The 16,446-nt window shown below is 37.2% G+C and overlaps 1 protein-coding gene across 1 annotated transcript; it reads left to right on the forward strand.

Annotated features, from left to right (window-relative positions):
• The first annotated feature begins 2,187 nt into the window (after positions 1-2,187).
• LOC110899354 (apyrase 2) lies at positions 2,188-13,406 on the forward strand. Its single transcript, XM_022146244.2, has 9 exons — positions 2,188-2,564; positions 10,737-10,865; positions 10,956-11,012; positions 11,098-11,190; positions 11,331-11,536; positions 11,919-12,010; positions 12,077-12,291; positions 12,499-12,688; positions 13,075-13,406. Exons 1-9 carry the CDS (start codon positions 2,301-2,303, stop codon positions 13,203-13,205), a joined length of 1,377 nt encoding a protein of 458 aa, XP_022001936.2. The 5' UTR covers positions 2,188-2,300; the 3' UTR covers positions 13,206-13,406.
• Positions 13,407-16,446: the final 3,040 nt, after the last annotated feature.

Genomic DNA, 16,446 nt, shown 5'->3' on the forward strand with positions numbered 1-16,446 from the left:
GATTATCACAAAGTTAGGGAGGGTATGATTATAAGGTTGAAAGCCAATCTTGAAGTTGCTAGAAACAAGATGAAACAATTCAGTGATGCCCATAGGACTGATAGAGTATTTGAACCTGGGGACCGCGTGTATGTCAAATTACATCCATTTTCACAGCAGTCCCTAAAGAATCATCACAACAGGAAATTGTCACCCAGATACTTTGGTCCATTCCTAGTACTACAAAGAGTTGGTAAGGTTGCATACAAGTTAGACTTACCTGAATATGCTCAAATCCACCACACCTTCCATGTTTCCCTGTTGAAGAAAACCCATGGCTCCACTCTCTTGACTGGACCAGTTCCTCAAGGCTCGAGATTTGTACTGCAGCCGCGAGCCGTATTGGACAGACAATTAGTAAAGAGGGGTTCCAAAGCTGCAATGAAGGTGTTGGTCCATTGGGAAGGTCTTCCTGTTTCAGAAGCCTCTTGGGAATTCTTAGAAGACATTCAGCTGCGTTTTCCCAATTTCAATTTTTGAGGACAAAAATGCTTTAAAGGAGGGGGTATTGTTACGGAACAAGTCAGTTAGTAATAGTTGAGGGTAATAATTGTAATATTTGATAGTTGAAGGACTGAATTGTAATGTGTGTAAGAAGTTAGTCGTGACAGTTATAAACATAACAACCCCAAGCTATAGAGTTAAGCTTGTTTTGGGTTTTCCCTCCTTCTCTCTGTGATTCTCTCATTTCAGGCTAACATACATAAAATCTAGTAGTTAGGTTTCTGTATAAATGTTGCCGTTTGTATATATAAAAACATAATTTGGATAATCACTTTCAAGACAAAATACCAAATACCAAATGCGAAACCAAACACCCTCAAGTACCAAGTGGTTCTACCCATGACACCCGACAAAAGAGCTTGACCTTCTACAGATGTTCCTATAGATGCCACATAAATCTCTACAACCATTAAATCATGACTTTCAAGTTTTAGCATGTTCGAAAACATCTCGTGTGTTTTTTATAAGATAAAATCATGAAATAATAATTTCTTAGATTATATTTTAGCACATACAAGACATGTAAACAAAGTAGGTGTTTTCCCAGCGCACGCTATCGCGCCATTTTTAACTTTTATTTGCGCCTTTTATAAGTTCAAAAGTAAAACGATAAGTGTGCTCGATTTTCCCTTACAATGCGGCAAGAGTTTGGTCATCATTGGTTTGGGTCGTAAAAAACCATAATAATGAACACCGATGCCATATTTCATAACGGCAAAATACCAGCAATGATGTTAACTATAAGCGTTGGGTTTGTCGTAGTACCGCAACGATAAGTCACTCGCTACAGCCTACGACAAAAAAACACAATTTAAATACGACTCCGTTTTCAAAAAAGTCCACACTGGAACATTGACAAAAAATCGTGCATTCAATTTTTAGAAGTTAACAAACGGAAATTACTAAAACACGGAATTCGCTTAATAAATATATAAAAGGCTCCTCTTATTTTTAATCATTAAGGATTTTGACAAAGTCCTAACAATATATATTTTTTTTGAACGGAAAATTTGGATTACTGACGGATCACTGGAGTATCATCGTGCCACCAGCAGAACCACCCGATCATATCCATCTCCACTAGGCAATAATGCCTATACACCAATTCAGGAGGAAACCCAATAAATCTGGGAAAACCCCCTTTGTGGGAATCGAACCCATGACCTAATGATCAGAAGCCTTATCCCACCTCCAAAATACCACTAGGCTATAATGCCATGGGTAACAATATATTAACTTTTGACATTTAATCGTAAGAATTTTGAAAAATCTGTCAAAATAATAAATTTTTTTATATGTTTGTAAGTTATTTATTACTGGAAAAAAGGCAGCTAATAAACTAATTTTAAGTTACATAACAATTACCATTGCAAAAGGAATAACAAAAGAGTGGGAATAGAACCATCACTCCTACAGTCAAATTTTATCAAACTTCCCACCAACTATTGTTCCCGTCCATGGAAAATGTAGATATAGAAGATATCATATTTATAAGAAATTGGACCACTTTCTTTCCAATGGTCCTCATCCAAAAGGCCAGGGCCCAAATGCCATAAATAATAGAACTTGTTAATTTATCACATGTCAAATTCATAGCAAAAGGAGAGATAACAGATGCTGTTCTTGTGGTTGATGAATAATATGTGGATATCCTCACCATACTTACTTATCCACATAGATGGACTCTATATAAGAATCGCTCATCCGCGGCAGCTAGTATCCATCTCCTTCAGCCATTGGCGGATCAACCCGACAAAATGCAACGCTATCGCGGTGGTATTTTGGCCATTTCAACACCTCTCCTGCTCGTCTCACTCTTTTTGTTTCTGATCCCTTGTGTGCTTTCTCGCAACAACGGCATTTTATCGAACAACCGCAAGTTTCTGGCACCTAACGACGACGCGGATAGGTATGCTGTGATTTTTGATGCCGGTAGTTCAGGAAGTAGAGTTCATGGGTTCCGTTTTGATAAGGATTTGGAGCTTGTACACATTGGCAATGAACTTCAGCTTTTTGAGCAGGTACTTCACTACCCCATTTTGTTGAACGTTTTTCTTACGCCACATAATTTGATGGGTCCATTAATAAATGAATTTGCTTGAGGTTCCTTTTGGGTTTATTAAAGGAAATTACTAAAAAAAGCTACTTTGACAAACAATGCCTAGCCATTTTAACCCTCCTTTATATATCAAATCACTTATGTTTCTTCATTTCACTCGTAAGAAAATTTGTTAACTCCATATAACCCTATTTTTAGTGGTTTTGGTTTAAAGGAAAAAATAATTCAATCTCTTGACATCTCGTTAACATGTTAACACATAACTCTTTTTACGCCCCTTAACACAAAGAGACAGTGGTGTGCACGCCGGTTAACATGTCATGTCACTCCTAACGCCCAAAATGCCATCGAATTTTTGTATTACCAAAATATTCATCCAATAATACGCACACACGCACGTGTCCCTCTTATTGGACCTTGCGTCACGTCTGCGCAAGATCCCCATATCTTCCGCAAGATTCCCATGATTTTGCACAGGATACCTATAATCTCTTGCTCCATAATTATAAAAATAAAGATTTACATACATCCAACGACTATTGCCGGTTCATTAATAAATGAGTTGATTTGAGGAGGCTATTATCCCGAATATTATCCCGAATAAAAATAAAGATTTACATACATCCAACGACTATTTACGCCCATTTAGTAGGCTAGCAAAGATCAACATTTCTGGAGTACCATTCGTGATTCGGGATAATAATCTGTACGACAATATCGGTGGATTATTTGGATCCATAATTCAACCGTCATCCTTTTCCTGGCAAAATGAGGACAACTCGGACGGTTCTCTTGTGGTGTTGACAAACCAGGTCTCTAGAATTGACGAAGCTGTTGTTATCAAGTGGAAGGAAAAAACTGTGGTTGCTTGGGCTTCGGAATATGTTGGTTTGAGTGTGAAAAAAGAGGTAGATGATCAGATGAGTGATAGCAGTGACTCTGAGTCAGTCTCGTCGTCTGATACGGAATCGGAGTCCGAAGATGACCGATCTGACATGGAGGTCATGGAGGAGGGCGAGATCAGACCTTCTGTACAGAATGATACGGTGGGACCGGTTGCCGGAATGGATTCGGTGGCGGGGGAGGAAGTGGTAGGACAGTCCGGCGATGGTTCAGCTCCTTCGGCGGCTAACGAACAGGTTCAGGAAGGTGAAGGGTCCCCGATTCCTCAAATGGCTCAAGTCATTAATTCCAACATGGGAAACCTAAATTTGCATGGGGAGGGAGATTTTTCAGCGCACGTGAATAATTTCGAGGTGGATACAGGTAATTTGTTTATTCCAAAGTCAAACAGTCATGTGCCTAATGGGCCTATGGATGGTGGGCCTGTCGGATCAGTATCTATTGAAGGCTGGAATAATGTGGAAAAGGAATGTGGGCCTAATGTGGTAAATGAGCTGCCCAACCATGGGGGTGGTAATGAAGGCCCAACTCCAGCAAACCATCTGGGTAAAAGAAACAGAGCAGATAGAAGCCCACCTTCGTTGGGCTCATTACAAGGGCCATCTCAAAGAGTGTTTGGTCAGCCTGAACGGTCTGAGTCTATTTCCCTGGATCTGAATACACCAATTGGAGAAGGATCTGGAGATGCGGAGGGTTCCATAGAATCAACCGACGCTGTCAACGAGAACCATATGGATAATTCGCCTATCTCTGGGGCCAAAAATTCAGAACCGGAGCCAGGTGACTCTGGTGTCCCGGTTGCAACTGACCTCCAACGATTAATTAGGGAAGAAGTTGATGCTACAGTGCAGGTAGGCTCTGTTATTGGTATAAACCTGAACGGATTTACAGGCGTAACAGAGAAGATAATCTTGGACGAAGGGGTTACAAACTGTTTACAATGAATTGTCTGTCGATAAATCTGAGGGGGGTTCGTGGTGATCGAAAGTCAGATTGGATTAGAAACTTGAAAACAAGCTATGGGATTCACTTTCTCGCAATTCAGGAAACGAAATTACAAGAGTCTATGTCCTTTATGTTCAACCAATATTGGGGAAGAGCGGAGTACAAGATTGCGGTGGTTGACTCGCAAGGGAGGTCAGGGGGACTAGCATGTCTCTGGTGTCCGTCGGTATTCAGGTGTGTAGATGTCTATCACAACAGAAATTTTTTGATTGTCTCAGGTTTTCTGGTTCAATCGGGGTGTAGATTAAACTTGGTGAATGTGTATGCTCCGAACGACCCGCTTGGCAGAAGGGCTGTTTGGTCAGAACTGTTGGGCTTTAGGAATTCAATGCAGGGGTTATGGGCTTTGATGGGGGATTTTAATGAGGTACGCGATGCCAGTGAGCGGATGAATTCTGAGTTCAATGCCTCCAATGCGGATGCTTTTAATCAGTTCATTCTATCTGCCGGTTTGGTTGAGTATAACATGGGGGGTGGGAAATTTACCTACATATCAGACAATGGAAGGAAGCTAAGTAAGCTTGATCGATTCCTCGTGTGCCTGGGATTTAGGGAGAGATGGCCAAATGCTACCGTTGTTGCGCTGGCTAGGGAGGTCTCTGATCATCGGCCCATAGTTCTCTCCACCACCCAATCGGATTTTGGCCATATCCCTTTTCGCTTCTTCAACTCTTGGCTTGAATTTCCGGGATTCCTAGATTTTGTATTGCAAAAGTGTGGGGCATTTTATTTCTCGGGGCCGGAAGACTTAGCGCTCGCGATAAAATTGAGGTGGTTAAAGGATAACATCAAGTCATGGCTGAAAATTGAGAATGAAAGGAGGGAGGGGATGTACAGTAGTAAAAAGGCAAGGTTGGCTTTCATTGAAGAATTGGCGGAAGAAAGGAGTCTTGCGGAAGCGGAATTGGCGGAAAGAGCGGATTGTAGGAATTATCTGGCTGAGTTTGACAGGGTTAAAAATCTAGATCTTCGCCAAAAATCCAGATCAAAATGGGCTATCGACGGGGATGAAAATTCAGGTTTCTTTCACTTTGTAATTAACTCCAATATTAGTACTAATAGACTGAATGGTTTGATGATAGATGGTGAGTGGATAACAAACCCCCTTGCCATTAAAGAGGCCATGTTTGAATTTTTTAAGCAACAATTTTCGGAGCCTATGTCCCATAGACCGGATATGGTTTGCCCTGATATTGCTACTATATCGGAGGATGAGGCGGTAATGTTGGAATGCCCATTTACTGAGGAGGAAATTAAAGCGGCTGTTTGGGAATGTGAAGGCGATCGGGCCCCTGGGCCTGATGGGTTCAATTTCAAGTTCATTAAAAGATGTTGGGCTGGCCTTCGGGTTGATATTATCAAACTGTTTAATAAATTTTACGTGGAGGGGTCCCTTAATAAGTCCTGCACATCCTCTTTTATTGCCTTAATCCCGAAAGTTAAAGATCCTGTTAGCCCAGCAAATTTTCGACCCATTAGTTTGATTGGGGTCATCAATAAAGTCATTTCCAAAGTTCTTGTTAATCGGCTCAAAAAGGTGTTAGGTAACCTGATATCGGAGCATCAATCGGCCTTCCTAGCTGGAAGAAACATTATGGATGGTCCTTTGATTCTTAACGAAGTATTGAGCTGGCTAAGGAAAAATAAGCGGAAAGGGATGTTCTTCAAAGTTGATATAAATAAAGCTTACGACTCTGTCAATTGGGATTTCCTGAACTCGGTTATGGCTCAGATGGGGTTCCCATGCAAATGGAGGTCTTGGATTATGGCTACCTTGTACTCTGCTAAAGCTTCTGTCCTGGTTAATGGCTCGCCTACTCGAGAATTTGACTGTTCTCGTGGCCTAAGGCAAGGTGATCCACTATCGCCTTTCCTGTTTGTCATAGTAATGGAAGCCCTGTCATGTATTATGAGAAAGGCTGTGTCTGTCGGGCTGTTTCGGGGCATTGATATTACAGTTGGTGGTAAGGCTTTGTCTCACTTGATGTATGCGGATGATGTTATGTTTTTAGGGGAGTGGTCTACATCAAATATTAATAACTTAAGACGTATGCTGAGATGCTTCTATCTAGTTTCCGGTCTTAAAGTGAATTTGGCAAAGTGCAGCATTTATGGGATTGGACCGAACGAACAAGAAATTTCACAAATGGCGAACCTCCTGAGGTGTAAGCAAGGTACGTTCCCTTTTTCACATCTAGGTTTGCTTGTTGGGGCCAATATGAACCTAGCCCGAAATTGGAAGCCGGTGGTGGAAATATTTAGAAATCGGCTTTCCTTATGGAAAGCTAAAACCCTTTCGTATGGTGGTAGAATTACATTAATCAAGTCGGTATTAAATGCTCTTCCAACATATTTCCTATCACTTTTTAAAGCTCCGGTTAAGGTATTGGACACTCTAGATAAGATTAGGAGAGTATTTTTTTGGGGAGGGTCGGAAGAGAAAGCTAAAATGAACTGGGTGGCGTGGGATAGAACAATTGCTCCTGTTAAATACGGGGGGTTGGGTTTCGGGTCTATTAGAGATACCAATTTAGCTATGTTGGCAAAATGGTGGTGGAGGTTCAAAACGGAAAAGGATAGTTTGTGGCGGAGGGTAATTTGGGCAATACACCACAACTCTAGAGCATGGAACGACATACCAGCTAAAGTGTCTATTTCGGGGCCTTGGAAGAACATTATTAGTATACAGCAGCCTTTGTTAATTGCTGGAATAGACCTTAAGGGTGCTAGTAGTGCATCAGTGGTAAATGGGAAAAACACACACTTTTGGCTAGATTTATGGGCCGGTTCAGAACCATTATACACTAAATTTCCGGACCTGTTCAAAGCTGAGAGGATCAAGGATTGTTTGGTGGCAGACAGATTGGAGTTTGATGGAGCTGGGCCGGTTTTTTCTTGGGCCTGGACTCACCCAATTCTAAGTGGAAGTGAATATATCCAACTTCAACTTCTTATTAATATTGTTGGTGGGGTGAATATTGGCCCAGGTAGGGACCGTTGGAAATGGAAATATGAATCAAATGGTTCCTTTAATGTTGCATATATTAAAAAGCTGTTGGGAACGTACAACCGAGAAATTCCGGCACGACCGTTCGAGTGGAATAATTGGGTCCCGAAAAAGGTGGCAATTGTTGCTTGGAGGGCAGAAATGGATAGACTTCCATCGAAGTGTGCGCTGATTCGCCGAAACATTACGGTTCAGGATGATCTCTGTGCTCTATGTGGCGAAGCTGCGGAAACATGTGAACATATCTTTGTTACTTGCCAGTTTGCTCAGATTGTTTGGCAAAATGTAGCGGCTTGGTGCAAGATCCCTCCTATATTTGCATTTGGAGTTAGTGACTTACTGTACCCGACCGGAGTATCATCAAATGCAAGAAAGAAAAGGAAAGCCGTACACGCCGTGATACTAGTGACTTTTTGGAGCCTATGGAAGTTGAGAAATGAGTCGGTTTTCAGGCAAGCTATCCCGAATATTACAAAGATATTGGATGAAATTAAAGCTATGGCATACCTATGGGTTAAGAATCGATCAAAGTTGGTGGCATTAACATGGGAGAAATGGTGTCGATTTGAAATTGGTGAATAGTACTTTTTGTATGTAGTTATATTTGCTGTTTTGGTGGAAAACATATGTAAGTTTGGCGGGTAGTTTCTTGCTACAAATAATAAAATTTTTGTCGGCCGTTCAAAAAAAAAAAAACATAATTGCCATGTTGACCAAAATCATTGACTAAATAGCTTTTAACTTTTTAAATTATCGGCAAATCGCAATTTAACATGTATGTTTTGAAGCAGCAGATTTGAATTTGGAGCAGCAGATATCAATATGAAGCAAAAGAAATTATGCTTTGGAGCAGCATATATGTATGAAGCAGCAGATCTATATTGTTGCTTCATGGACCCACAAAAAAGTTAATAAAAATACTACTATAACTAGTTGGATACCCGTCCGTTGGCCTGGTATCTTAACGACATAATGACATAAGCATACGTACTACATGATAATGCAAAGAATAAAACATCTATAATGCATACGTGGTGCATGATAATGATAATCCAAATAATCATGTGCGTATAATCTGTGCCAATTCCAAGGTTTTCTTATAAATACATATGGCAAAGCAAATTTTCACAAATTAATGTGGTAAAAGTCAATTAAAGAACCCAATATGTTACTCTAAACCCAAATTTGTAGAACACTAATTAGCCATCACAATAAGAAATAAAAATCTTGCTTAAATTGGTATTAAATCCAAAACATTCTCACAGTTTTGTAACTTGATTCAAAGAACATGTGACACCAAGCCAATTACAAGATTTTGGGTCAAAGATAACCCAGTTTAATAAAACCAAAAATGGGTCTTCAAAGATACTTTCTTTGGAGTGAATTGGAGGCATGAGCTACAAAAATCAAGATCTTGGTTACATGAAAAAAATATTGAATGTTAACTATAAATATAAAAAATTAACCTACATACCTTGAACTTGTTGAATGTACCCTAAATATCAAAAACGTAGCCAAAAGGTGCAACGAGTCTAGCTTGTATGACTCGTTACCCAACTTACATGACCCACCTCTGTTGGCCACTTATTTTAGCTATAAATGTTTGAATACATATAGTATACCTAGTAACCTTTACACTTGATTGTTTTAACAGATCCACGACGAATAAGAATCCTAAATCTTCAAAGTAACAAAGATCACTGGTTCTTAGCCTTCCATCTAGTCACCATTGTATGTAAAACTTCTCTATAATCAACATAACTTGATCACAAAAATAAAAAGGTTCAGATCAAACATTTTTGTCAGGGCGCATAGTGTTGACCACGGAACACTTTTGTCCAATATTTTTTCATCTTCTTGTATATAAATAACAACTACAAAAAATTAAATTCTTATATTAACTATGGAGTTGTTTATAATAAACTTATTCCAGAAGGTTGATGTGTTAAAAACACTCTTTAGTGACTTTCGACCCAACCCATTATGTTTCACTTTTAGCTAAGTTTATTTAATTTATCCGACTTTCGACCCATCAGATATCAATCATAACATAAATTACTAATTTAATAGGTAACATTGCCAAAATTGTTAGTTCTAATGCATCATGTTGGCAGATGAGGACCAGTGATCTATTTTAATTAATCCACGTATACTTACAGTGAAAGGATGCAAATGTTTACCTTTCATGACGAATGAGCCTCTAACTCATAGTTCACCACAGTTCATAGAAGGCAACCCGCCCCCGTGTTTGGGTCAACTATCCTAATGGCAGCAAAATCCAAAACAATGGCTTACATATTTTTTAATTAATACAATTTGCCAAATAGTTGTGATTCTTTATAATTGTGTCTAGTAAATACTATATAAAATATATGAAATAATTAAACATGACAAACCATATACCTATATCAGAAGTCCGAACCACTGGGTCTTGGCTCAGTGGCCACCGACGCCCTGCATAAGCCGGCCCAACTATGTGGAGGTCGGGGGTTCGATTCTTCGTTCCCCTCGGCGCAGGGAATTCACCGTCAGACAGCATTGTTGGGTTGCTAGCTTGGGAAGGGGGATCCCTTCCGCGGTCGGGGGTACCGTGCATCTACCCTTTTTTTATATATCAGAAGTCCGAGGGTTTTTTAAATGCAGCCATAAGCCCATCAGCTAAAACCTGCAACATGAATGTAACCATGTACCTGAAATTTAATTGTAAAACTAATTTATTAATTCGAAATTCAAGACTAAATAGTCAATTTAGTTGTTTAAAATAGTTGTTTGGATAAATTTCCCTTATAAAAGCTATATAGTCGGTTAATTTCAGAACTTTAAATGGTCTATACCAGCGAACACCATCCGCTATGACTCTGTTTGGCCACCACCTCTACCACAACTACGCCAGCCATACTCCACAATTTCCATCGTCACCGCAACCACCGTTTCCACCACCTTGGCCACCAGACAGCACCACAACCCCGTTGCCATCACCGCCATTGCAACAACAATGGGGTCGCCATTGTCATCATTTGTCGCCACTAGACACCACAAATGCAAACATAGCATGGGAAGCCATGTTAATATTTTTTTTCTAAACCAATCCATTTTCTTAACCAACATTTGCCTAGGGTGTTACACATTCAATATTTTATTTCACTTGTTATTTACATTGTAACTTTCTAGGGAAGAGATCCAAGATAACTCAAATGAAATGATACTTGTTTAATGTAGGTATGGCCAGGTTTGAGTTCATATCCAGACAACCCACAAGAGGCTGCAGATTCTCTTCTGCCTCTATTAGAGAAAGCCAACGAGGTTGTTCCAAAAGATGTCCAACCAGATACACCTGTTAAAGTCGGGGTTAGTGAATTTTACGGCTAATAAGTTTGCTACAACTTTATGATTGATTTAATAGTTACAAACCTGAATTATACATCAATATGTATGTAGGCAACTGCAGGTCTGAGAATGTTGGGAGATGAGACATCAGAAAAAATATTGCAAGCTGTAAATATAACCTTCTTGCAAATTTAATTTGATAATACTTAATTTGCAGTACCTTGAATTAGGATTATTGTTTATGTATATATAGGTGAGAGATCTTCTAAAAGATAAGAGTAACTTCAAGACCAAAGATGATTGGGTAACTGTTTTGGATGGAACTCAAGAAGGTTCTTACCTATGGGTAAGCCAGTTACATCCTACAAAACATATAATTGTTTTTCATCATGTCATAGCATATTATACCATACCATACCATATCATATCATATAGTAACCTATTCTTGTTTTATATCCTGAAATTAACCTGTTTTAATGTGTACAGGTGGCCATAAATTATCTGTTAAAAAATGTAGGCAATGATTATTCAAGCACGGTTGGGGTTGTTGATCTTGGTGGTGGATCGGTACAAATGGCATATGCTATTTCAGAAGTAGATGCGGCCAAGGCTCCGACTAATGCACAAGGCGAAGATCCTTATGTGACAGAAATGTATCTCAAAGGAAGCAAATATTACATTTATGTTCACAGGTTTGCCTCCATACATATATATTAAAATAAAAAATGTGAAAAAAAATGTAATATCATTACAATCAATTTGGATACTTGATGATATGGTGTATATTTTCAGACAACCCTGAAACTGAGTACGATTAATGTGTAAAAAACTTTAATTACAACTCAATGTTTGTATTTGCTACAAATAAATGTATATTTATAACTTCGATTACAACTCAATGTTTGCATTTGCTACAAATAAATGTATATAAAGTGTGTCTAGGTTCAATGATTCATCCCAAACCTAACACGATTGACATCCCTAATGGCTCAATCCCTTCTTTTCATGCTTGTTTTGCAACTTGACATATTGAATTGCTCTACTTTTGACTTACTATTTTCTTTTCTTTTTCAGTTATTTGAACTATGGATTGTTAGCAGCTCGAGCTGGGATCCTCGGTCTTGATAAAGATGCTGACAACCCATGCATCTTAGCTGGTTATGACGGTTAGCATTAACGCCATTTAACCTTCCGTCATTCATGAGTATTGGTTATAATGTCTTGTTTTTTAGGGGTTTATTCGTATGGAGGAATTGATTACAAAGTTTCCGCACCTTCCTCTGGTTCAAACATCATCAAGTGTCGGAAACAAGCATTGGAAGTTTTAAAAGTAAACGAATATTGCCCATATAAGGATTGCACATTTGGTGGTGTATGGAATGGTGGTGGTGGTCTTGGTCAAAACACTATGTATGTTGGTTCCTACTTCTACGATCGAGCGGCTCAGGTATTATTATTATTATTATTATTATTATTATTATTATTATTATTATTATTATTATTATTATTATTATTATTATTATTATTATTATTATTATTATTATTATTATTATTATTATTATTGTTGTTGTTGTTGTTGTTGTTGTTGCTATTGTTACTACTGTTATTATTACTAGATATTACTCAAGTTGATTTTTTCTAACTCTATATGTAGGTTGGTTTTATCGATGAAAGTCAACGTGTTGTCGAAGCTCGTCCACTAGATTTCCAGGTGGCGGCTCTGGGCGCTTGCTTAACGACACTTGAAGACGCTAAATCTAGATATCCTAAAGTTGACCCCAATGACCTGCCCTATTTATGCATGGATCTTGTGTATCAATACACTCTACTTGTAGATGGCTTTGGTAAGTTCATTGTACAATTGTATTGTATCTTCTTAGTTCTTCATACGTTAAAGGTGGCAAGATCTATGGGTGTTTGGGGCCAAACAAATCATTTTATGATACTGTTACTTCTTATTCACTTTTTATTAAGAAATATATATATCTAAAAATTATGAATTAATTTGTTAATTATGTTCACAAAACAAATTTATTAGAGTAATAATATAAAGTTGTATATATAATGATAGAATTTATTATATTTATTAAAAGTATTCTGTAAGTGATTTCATTTAGATCAACCTATTTAAATAAAAAAATGGTTAAAATTATGACCTGTATAATATTAATATATAAAAGATAAGCAAGTGAAAGACTTTTTATTTTTTTGTTGTTGTTGTTTGGAACAGGCTTCAAACCTTGGCAAACTATTACCCTTGTGAAACAAATAAAGTATCAAGATGCGCTGGTTGAAGCTGCATGGCCATTAGGCAGTGCAATTGAAGCAGTCTCATCAAACAATGCACTTGAAGTAGTGTAAGAAGCGGTCATTTAACTAAATGTGACTACCATTATCAGTTGTATCATGAATTAATAAAGGCTTCTACCATTTTCACATTCTTTTTCACTTTATCTCTCTTTATATATATCTATGTACCTATAAAGAGAGATAGAGTATAGGGGTGTATGAATATTAATTCCCTTAATAAAACCGATGCCCCGTAGGTTATCGTTAGATCAATATGCGGTTAATGCTCTAAGGTATCGTTTTTTATTAAGCAAACAAGTCAATTATGTAATAAAAAATAAAGAAGTTTGGTTTCATCATATACAACACTTTCTCTTGTCTTTCCTCTTTTCTCCCTCCCTCTCACAATATATTCTAAATACCCGTTACACCTTCTCTTCTCCACACATCACACTCTTTTTTCATATATACATGTCACCCTCTCTCCTAAAAAGACCAAAAATGCCTCTAATGGTCTAACTATGAATGAAATAAAAAAAAATGTTTGGGATCGATTGACATGCTGATTGGATGCCCCAAACGTAAATTCCAACATATTAGAGCATTCACAATGGATCCTCTACATATTTGTAAGTGTGTTAGTTATATTATAAGGAATAGTTGTGAGCGGTTTTAAGTAGTTGTGAGTGGAGAAAAGAGAAAATGTTACTTTATCTATAAATATACGGGAAACACTATTCACGCCTTATAAATTTTTTAAATATTTTTTAGAGTGGTTGTCAGTGAAGGAGAGATAAAAGTTAATGATAAAGGTATAAAATAACATTATTTAATTGAAAAGAAGAGAGAAAACATAGTAGCTTTTAATGTAGGGTGGGGTTCGGTTACAAAGTCCATTTTTCCTACAAAGTGTACAAAGTCATAAAACACCATAATTTCAACCATAAAACACACTCAAAACCCACAAATAACAGAGTGAAGATCACTAAAACACAATATCCAAATCTTAACATTCTTTAAAAACTTCGAACACACCATCGTAGAACGATAAATATAAAACACAACATGATGATCATCATAAAACACACTAATATTAGTCATTCGAAAATCAAAGCCTTATCATCCAAAACATAACACAAAACCACAAATATGACGTTTTAGTAATCTTCACTTTGTTATTTGTGGAGTTTGAGTGTATTTTATGGCTGAAATTGTGGTGTTTTATGACTTTGTACACTTTGTAGGAAAAATTGACTTTGTAGCCAACCTCTCACCCTTTAATGTAATTATATTATATATATATATATATATATATATATATATATATATAGAGAGAGAGAGAGAGAGAAAGTATAATGTACTTCAAGGCTTAACCTACATTAACATACATGACAAAAAATATAACGTGCGTTATTATCATAGAACGTGCGTGATTATAGTCCCATGCGTGATTATGTGGTCTCATGCGTGATTATGTGGTCCCATACGTGATTATGTGGTCCCATGCGTGATTATACCTCTGATCCAACGGTTACCATTGTCTCCTACGTGATGTATGATAAGGCTTTTTGTATGTTAACCTTACTCTATATATATATATATATATATATATATATATATATATATATATATATATATATATATATATATATATATGTAAGGATTCTAGTGTGAATGCTCTTAGAGCATTTACATCCAAAACCCCATTTTTTAACCTATATTACATTTAAAAACACTATTTTTTCTCTTTCCTTTTCAATTAAATAATAATTTTTAATACTTTTATCATTAATCTTTTTCTCTCTTCCACTCACAAGCACTTTCAAAATATATTAAAAAATTATAAAAGGTGAACAGTATCCGTCAAATTTACAGATAAATAGTACCATTTTATCTCATCTCTACTCACAACCACTTATAACCACAAACAATCACTTCTCATAAAATAAAAACCCTACTCACATAATTTGGGAGGTTGAATGTGAATGCTCTTAGGAGCTTATTCTAGTAGGGGTTTTAGAGGATTCCATGACTAGTTCCAATATTAGGTAATTTCATCATACACATCATATGTTCCGATAAACAAAAGCTGTACACAATTACGCACTTTTTCGCTTTTAAAAAATCATTTAGATATTTCGAAAACGTTTAAACCTGATTTGTACATATCATGTACACTCTAATTATATTAGATTATGTGTTGTCAGTTAACTAAATTTTCTATTAACTAATAAAAGGTGCAGTCATGTGAGCGTCAACTCAGCACAATGCCATTAAACTGAGTTTTTCGTTAACTGTGTGTGGGTTAATTAAATCGTAGTCATTTAACAATCATTATTCAATTATTTTTTAGTTAATTAAAGATTAATAATAAAAGATATTTAAAAACATAAAAACTATAATATTACAAAATTTATGTTTTATAAAAGATCCAAATTAGATATATAACAAACAAAACTTTAGGGAATTTTTGAAACTTGAAATATTTTTTATAAACAAAACCAAAGTGCAGGGGACTGAATGTGCAATTTCTCAAAAACAAAAATTCTAACAAATAACACCACCCGCCAAAATCTTCTTCTTCTTTGTACACCCACAACAACCTGCAACAACCTTCAACAAAATCTTTTTTTCTTAATTCCCAACCCAACGGATACACCCTACCTTTTCCCTCGATCATCACGTACAACAATGGATCTTTTAGCCTTACACATCGTTAATTTCTTAACAAAATGGGTTGTTGGCGGGATCTGCAAACGGGTCAGCATGGTGTGTCGCTCGTTATCGATCTGACGTGGCCTGTTAACAAGGAACTCGTGAATATTCAATGCATAGTCTTTGTTATAATGTGTTGGAAATATAATCTGTTTGGCATCAAAAAGTATTAGTGACAGTTAGGATATAAATAAAGTGTCACAAAAGCACTTGTATTATTATGGGTAAAGTTCTTGTACAAATAATCTTAACATACTAAACATACAAATTAAAGGAAAACTCAAAAAGACAAGGTGGCATTTTTGTAATTATCAATAACTATCAAAGTTACTCTACAAATATACCTAAAAAAACCTAACCACTCCCCACACCCAAAAAAAAACCTAAACCCCCCACCCCCCCCCCCACACACACCCCAAAAACCTAAAAAAAACCTACCCCCCCCCACCCCCCAAAAACCTAAAAAAACCTAACCCCCCCCCCACCCCCCAAAAACCTAAAAAAAACCCTAAACCCCCCCACCCCCAAAAACCTAAAAAAACCTAACCCCCCCCCCCACCCCCCACCCCCAAAAACCTAAAAAAAACCTAACCCCCCC

The sequence above is a fragment of the Helianthus annuus genome, chromosome 2 (genome assembly GCF_002127325.2).
Source record: "Helianthus annuus cultivar XRQ/B chromosome 2, HanXRQr2.0-SUNRISE, whole genome shotgun sequence".
Lineage (NCBI taxonomy): Eukaryota > Viridiplantae > Streptophyta > Magnoliopsida > Asterales > Asteraceae > Helianthus > Helianthus annuus.

Excerpts from the sequence above, each read along its gene's own strand:
- LOC110899354 (XM_022146244.2), top strand. The coding sequence starts at position 2,301 with ATGCAACGCTATCGCGGTGGTATTTTGGCCATTTCAACACCTCTCCTG. Across the intron at positions 11,537-11,918 it reads TATTACATTTATGTTCACAG|TTATTTGAACTATGGATTGT; the intron begins GTTTGCCTCCAT and ends TTTCTTTTTCAG. Across the intron at positions 12,011-12,076 it reads CATCTTAGCTGGTTATGACG|GGGTTTATTCGTATGGAGGA; the intron begins GTTAGCATTAAC and ends CTTGTTTTTTAG.